The sequence below is a fragment of the Echinops telfairi genome, unplaced genomic scaffold (assembly GCF_000313985.2).
Source record: "Echinops telfairi isolate 266 unplaced genomic scaffold, ASM31398v2 ScPeMD7_7424;HRSCAF=8462, whole genome shotgun sequence".
NCBI lineage: Eukaryota > Metazoa > Chordata > Mammalia > Afrosoricida > Tenrecidae > Echinops > Echinops telfairi.
The window spans coordinates 40,123,041-40,130,445 of NW_022111324.1; the positions used below are offsets into that span (position 1 = coordinate 40,123,041).

The window sequence follows — 7,405 nt, forward strand, 5'->3', positions numbered from 1 at the left end:
TGATTATGGCAACATATGCACAAATTATTTGATGTGATTGCTGCATGGATTATTATAAGAGCTGCAAGAACCCCCCAAAATGATTTATTAATTAAAAAAAATACAGCTTATGGGGAAAAAAATCTTTTAAAAAGTCACTTTTTAAAGTGTTAAAGAGTAAAGATAATGTATTTTCAATGCGTATGAAATCTGGACGACAAATAAAGATGACTGGAGAGGAATTTTAGCATTTGAATGATGGTATCCTGGAAGACTATTCAAAGTACTATGGACGGGCAGGACAAACAAACTTGTCTTGGCAAAAAGACAAAGAGCTGCTCCTTAGAGACTTCATCTCAAGTACTTTAGTCATTTTGTCAGGAGGAAAGCGGACATCATGCTTGGTCAAAGCTGAAGGTCGCCAGAGAAGAGGACAACGAACATAGTGTGAGAAAGGCACGTGTTGCCTTCTTCTGCCACCGTGTGTCTATGAGTCAGAACTGACCAGAGGGCACCTACCAACAAAAACAACCTGTTTCTGTAGGTGTCCACAGTACACCTTAAAATGGATTGATATGGGGGCCCCCAAACCCAAATCAAACCTATGGCCATTGAGCTGATGTCCGCGCGGATGGAACGAAATAATGGAGGCAGAGTGGGAAAGAAGGAAAGGAGAAAGCGAGGCGTGTCGGCCCCTGTATCTGTAAGCGCTAGTGTGGGAATGAAATCAAGTCCAACAGCAACGGCATGAAAAGTACCAAAGGCAGTTGCAGTTAGGGGACGGGGACTTCATCGGCAGAAACATCGTGTGTGCCCTGATGACTCTCCCTTGCAGCTAACTTACACAGTTTTGCGGCACTAATACCCAAATGATTCTCTGCCACATGCCTTACAAGAGAAATCTGGGTTATAATAGTTAAGAAAAACAGCTGGAATCGGATGAACAAGAGATTACTAAAATTTTTCAGAAAAATAAAAAAGCTGAATAATAATGAACAAAATCATACCTAAATATATCAATATAGACCTATCAATAAAGACATTATATCACATATATATAACATATAATCAGATATGTAATGTTATTAGATGGGGAATTTGCAAATACATTCTAATGAGGAAGGTTTTTTTCTTTTTAAATTTTCTGCTTAATGCAAGCTCTCATGTAGTTATATAGAAATTACTGGTCACAGTAGAGCCGATAATATATTTAAATAATGACAATGTAATTATGAATTACAACTAAAGAAGGACTCTGGACTCTGATACATTTCTATAATGAACAATTCCATTAACCTCTGGGCTTCAAATTCTTGAAAGATAACATGATAAAAATAAAATGAAATGGGAATCAAACTGGGCTATAAAGAATACATATAACCTGCATAGGTGTGTAGCACCTATTTTGTATAACTCTTGGAGTGAAATAGGTACTCAGACCTTTCCTAATTAAAACAAAGGTAATTTCTCATAAACGATCTGATTGGGTGATTAGAATGTATTCCTTATGTGTATTATCTCAAACTGAGGCTTAATAACAATTCAGGTAACATGTAAATGAACATGGACTGTATTCTATTTAATCCTTAACTTTCATGAAACTGACACTATTTTAGGTCTTGGACAAGTTACTTAAGAGCAAAAACAATAATAACTTTCATTCATGCTTCATTTGATTTTCCTCTGCATTGACCAAGATGAATTTTACAAATAAAACATATATATAGTAATAAATAGTATATTTAAAAATTGCATTTGCACTTTTATTTCAACTGTGTCCCTATGGTCTATGTGGCAATAATGAATCAACCCAGAACCCTAACACCTCATGGAAACAGATTTGCAATATACGAGGTCAAGAACTATGTGAAGTTCAAAGTCAGAGCTTTTGAAGGTATTTCTATGACCCCCCCCAAAAAAAAACCTTAAGAGATTTCACCTATTGTTGGTAGAGTTAGTTAATCCTCCAAGGCTCGAGTTCATTACCTCAGGCACTGGAGTAGATGAGAGGAAGAGGGTGTGTGTGTGTGTGTTTGTATGGACATGAGAATTTGGTGCCAGGCACATCTGGATATAAGTCCAAGTTCAGCTATTAACATGCTATTTATCAAGTTGGTTGGCTTATGCTTCCTTCCCTCTAAAATAGAAAAAGAATGTCTGGGCCAAAGAGTTTTTGCAAAAATTAAAAATGAGATAATGCACGCAACATTTTCAGGACAACACCCCTAAAATGAGGGCGTGTTCAAAAATGCTAATGCTTTATTTCATTATCATCATCATTTGAACTAGAAGGTTAGATCTGTCACCAGGTCCTACAAATTGACATGTAAATTTTTAAAATGTGAGTTTTTAAATTCTAAAATTATATCCAAATTGTACCACAGGTAGTGGTAAGAAAACATCAATCATATTACGCAATATTTTTAAAGGTCATACCATATCCCACTGTAGAAAGACCCAAGTGTTTCATTCTATTTTTCACAAGTTCAGCAAGCTCTTGTCTTTCTGACCTCCGGTAGAGGTTCAGCCGTTGCTGGGTTATTTTCTCAGCTGTTTTCCCAGTGTGCTTTGCACCTTTCCTGCTCAGTCTCCGGGCCCACTGCATGCTCTTCCTGCGCAGCAGCGGGTGGTCTGACTGGTCGCTGGAGGTTGAGTTGCGGTGGCTGCTGCGGTGGGGACCTTGGTCTCTGCTGTCTTTGGCGTCTTCCCACTCTTCTACAGTGATAGATATTTGAGACTTTAAAGAAGACGGATATGGATAATTAGACATTTTAGAGATAAGGCTACCTTGGAGTTGAAATAACATTCCTTTCCTAGCCTCATGGTATAATTATTGGCCCACTCATGAGACTTTCTACAGAAAGAACAAAGTCATAATCATTGATTCTGAAGATATTACTAAAAATAGTTCCAGACAGTGTTTTCAAATTTACATGTGAAATAGAGAAACTATCTTTGCATTCTCCAATACAGATTTTCAGGAATACATTTACATGTTTTGCATAAGAATTTTCTAGTAAGTGACACTGCTAGTATATGGTCATTTGAAACACACAAAATAAAACTAATTATAATTTCATTCATATAAAGTTCATGTAATAGGCTTTTATAAATCTATTATAAAATCATAAATAAAAGTTAATGAAAATTATTTTGTCTTTCGAATGATGAATATTTCCAATGATTTTGAAGTTATTTTGCTCTTTCTATAGAGGAAATTGAGATGAACTTTCATAAACGCAAAACTTGTTATTCCTTCATATAACCCACAAGAAAAAATGTCCCTTTTAAACTCATGCATTCATAATACATAATATACAATGCTGTTCTGGCTACAAATATGAAGGCCTATTTTGATAATGCTCTACGTGATAAAACGCTTAGATGTTATTGTTTCACAGATGTCTCATAGAGTCACCACTACTCTCCACAGAAGGGGAAGAACAGTGAGCTAATCCATAGTGTCTGCTGCGGCGGATTCTTTCAAGATTAAATCTGAATCAGAAAGTAATAAGCTCTCCTTTGACTTTTGGTCGTTCAAAAGTAAAAAACGTCCAGTTTTCAATTTTTTTCCTTTTCATTCCAGGAAGTCACATAAAATGTACTACTGATCAAAGCAGAACGACTTACTTGCTAACATGCACATGCAAATGAAGCACTTCCTGAGTCCCAGGGGCCACAAGTGCACCACCCATGAGTCAGCTGTGTTTCCCCTCAATGGATGCAAGTGTGAATTCCAATTAAACATGCATGTATTTCTGACTTTCAAAGTAAGAGAATTTAAATTACCAATTTAAGTAAGGTCAGGAAGTAGATCCAATAAAATCCTTAAAAGTGAATATAAATTATTGAGGCTCAGTCAGTCCCTTACATATATAATTTCCGGTGGCTAGCTATAAAATTATGTTCAATTTAAATTCACGTATTCATGCACATCTCAGGTTTAAAATTATACTGGATCTGAGTGACACAAAAAATATTTAACCTTCATGTCTTCATGATAAGAGAACAATTGATGAAAAACTTTACAGTTCAAATATTAGCTATCAGACTTGAAATTAAAGGCATCATGGATGATTTAATAATGTGACTTTGTAACAATGGAGTACCTCTATAATTCTTAACTTATTCAAGTCTCACCTTGCTTGGTAATGTACTAAAATCCTCTTTATAGAACTAAAATACATACACTCTTGAGTGATATCTTGCTCAGCGGTTTATATGTGAATTGTAGCAAAAAATATAAATATATAAAATATTCATATTTTAGGTAATTAATTGTGGTTTTATTCATCACAATCTTAAAACAATTTGAAGTAAACATTATATCTGTCATTCTAGACATAAGTCCCTGGGCGTAGTAGTCTAACTTTCTTCAAATACATTGAAATAGTCATCTTGCTAGGCGAAATGCTCATGACATAGTTTATACAAAGTCCCTCATAAGTCAATCATGGACACATAAGCTAATACGTGGGATAGGAGAATGTTGTTTCTCTCCCATGCAAAATAATGATTGTCTGAAGACTATTTTTTTAAACAAATCTTTATGACATACTATATCAAACATATCTAAGACAGAATGAAACCTGTATATGTTGGCTAAACAATATTGAATGGCCTATTCATCGGTGCATCAACTTCCTGGAGGAAAGAAATATCATTTATCCAAAAAACCATAAAAATCAGAAGCATTTAAAAATAATTCCATAGAACAAGTAACATTCATTTGCAAATGTCATGGAAACTGGAAAAAAAATGAGAAAGAATGGAGATTCATTTTCAGTTTTCAAACACACATAGATTGCTGTTTCCATGTTTGAAATGGGCAAGCTTTCCTCCTAACTTTCCAACATCGTGAAATCAAAGCATGCTGAACTTCTGTGCATTGATACACAGATATAAACGCAATTTATGCAGTTTCCTACCGGGGACTTCAAAATCAAACTGCATAACCTTTATGTAAAATCGTGATCATATTATCAGTCATTTACCCCATAGATAATTAGTATTCACATAAGACATTTGTCAACTGTACACTTCCACAAATAATAAATATACTTCCAGATATCCTATTTAGTGCTGTTATGCACAAGGTCAGCAACATTAGTGATAAACATTAGTTAACCCACACCCCAACGCTGTATGCAGGTGTGCAGCGGTGGACTTGAGCATTTTACTAGAAGGTTGATTTATAAATATACTTTCTGGATTTCACCTCGTGTTCTGGTTGTAGCTCCTATGTGTTTTCAACACAGTGTCATGGTATGTATAATGGAAATAGTGAACTGCCAGGACACAGCGTGCCTTGGGAGTACAACCTTTCCTGAACTTGACAGCAGCATGGAGAACTCTTAAAACAACAAGCTCCGGCATCAGATGAATCCATTTAAACCATCAGTTTCACCATAGACCTGCTCTGGATTCTTGAGTATGTAATTTAACCTCCCTAAAATTACTACCAGAAACCCTGGTAGAATAGTGTGTTATGAATTGGGCTGCCTACCACAAGGTCAGCAGTACAAAACCTCCAACTGCTCCATGGGAGAAAGATGAGGCTTTCTAGCCTCATAAATAGTTGCCGTCTCAGTTTGGGACACACTAGGAGTTGGAATTGACTCAATGGAAGTGAGTTTGGATTCTTGCTTTTGGAAAATCACTCCCATTTCATGATCTGAAAAAAATGGCTATTGTAGTATTATTTTGCCAGCAAATATTTTTTTCTGAGGTTTAAAGAGAAACGTACATGAAAAGTACATAATTTAGTGCCTGTCTCAACAAATGCTCAATAAATATGACTTAATATTATGGCTGTGTGACCTTGAATAAAAAGGCAGTAAATGGAGAAAAGAAAAAGAAATCATTATGAGAGGCATGTGAAGGACAAATATGGCATGAAAATCAGCAATTGTTCACAATAATTTTGGTTCAGTTTTCTTTGTCAGTGTCTGTATTTCATAAAGAACAGAGGGCTATAAACAAATCCCGAGGGGAAAAGATTCCTTCTCCAGGTGAATCTGAACAAGGGGAGAAATATCTAAACTGAAAGTAGAAGTTTATCACTCAGTGGATTTTTGAGACATTTTTGTGAATAAACAGAGGACACTGTTTAAACTTTTGGTATTTTATTCTCAAAAGCCCAATATAATCACTAACTTTAAAATGATTTAAAAAATTGGGGGGGAGAATAAATAAAAGTCCAGGAAGATTTCCCATCAAATGCCTTATGGGAACATATTTATATAGTTCAGTGTGAAAATTTTTAAAAATTCATATAATTACTTAAATTTTTAAAATAAAAATGTAATATATTATTTTCTAAAACAAATTGTTTTCTAATTATCACAATGAAGATGATTGGAATCAAGCTAACATAAACTGTTTAAAAACATAAGGAAGTATTTATAATGTCTAAAATAGCTCAAATAACTTCATTGTTTTCAGAGAGGTCAAACAAGTCAGATTTACAAAGTATATCAAACACTCTTTTCGCATTCCATACATATTTTTTGAAAGCATGCACATCAACACTCGCAAATTACTCAATTCAACTTGCTTTCTTTTTTTTTATTGAACAGTTATTCATGTCAAACATTATTGAGTAATTTGTGAAACCGAGGGGTATCTAAATCTGTTCACTCAGTTTGAAAATGAGTGTTTGTAATCTGAATTCATAGCTCCCTTAAGAATAGTTTTATGAGTTCTGTGATAGACTTAGAACTAAGCTACACTATTTATGATTAAGACATTCAGCAACATTGCTAACAAAGAAATCCGAAGCAAGTAGAATCACAGATGTGTTAATTAGCTAATTCCTATCTAATAGTTTACATTAAAGAAACTTGACCTATTAAGAATATATGAAAGGTAATCTAAATGCAGATTTATACATACCATGTTTAGAAACCCTAGGTTAAGTAAAAACAAACAAACAACCAAAAAACTCCAAGACTAGGTAAATATATTTCATCAATTTCCATAAAAAATGAATTTAATGTGCTCAGACAACAGCTATCTAAGCAGAGATAAAAACATCATGTTTCATGATTTTGATATGTATCGTGACATAGTTTCAGATAAAAGGAAGTAAGTAGGGAATAACTAATCCTATAAATTAATATAATGCTAAATTTGAAATCACCTTACAAGGCTATATTTCCGACTACATGAGGATTATTTTTCAAAAACTGGAGGAATAAACTGAACTTCTTATGATAATGATAATTATACTTTCAGTTATATATATTAACTTTATATATAAACACATGTAACATATTTTCACTATATACAAAAATCATTATATGTAACATCTAATATACAGCACACAATAAAATATATTCTATAACATACATAATAAATAAAATATATAAAATATTACACATAATGCAATGTTTTATATATAGTGAGTATATACTATATATAAAAA

At 33.9% G+C, this 7,405-nt stretch overlaps 1 protein-coding gene across 1 annotated transcript in view; it reads right to left on the bottom strand.

Moving 5' to 3' along the window:
* Positions 1-7,405, bottom strand: part of KCNT2 (potassium sodium-activated channel subfamily T member 2) — a 480,656-nt gene that overhangs the window by 24,195 nt on the left and 449,056 nt on the right. Inside the window, exon 26 of the mRNA XM_004700062.2 lies at positions 2,416-2,716. Within this exon, the coding sequence (XP_004700119.1) occupies positions 2,416-2,716 (301 nt within the window). The remainder of the gene's footprint in view (positions 1-2,415; positions 2,717-7,405) is intronic.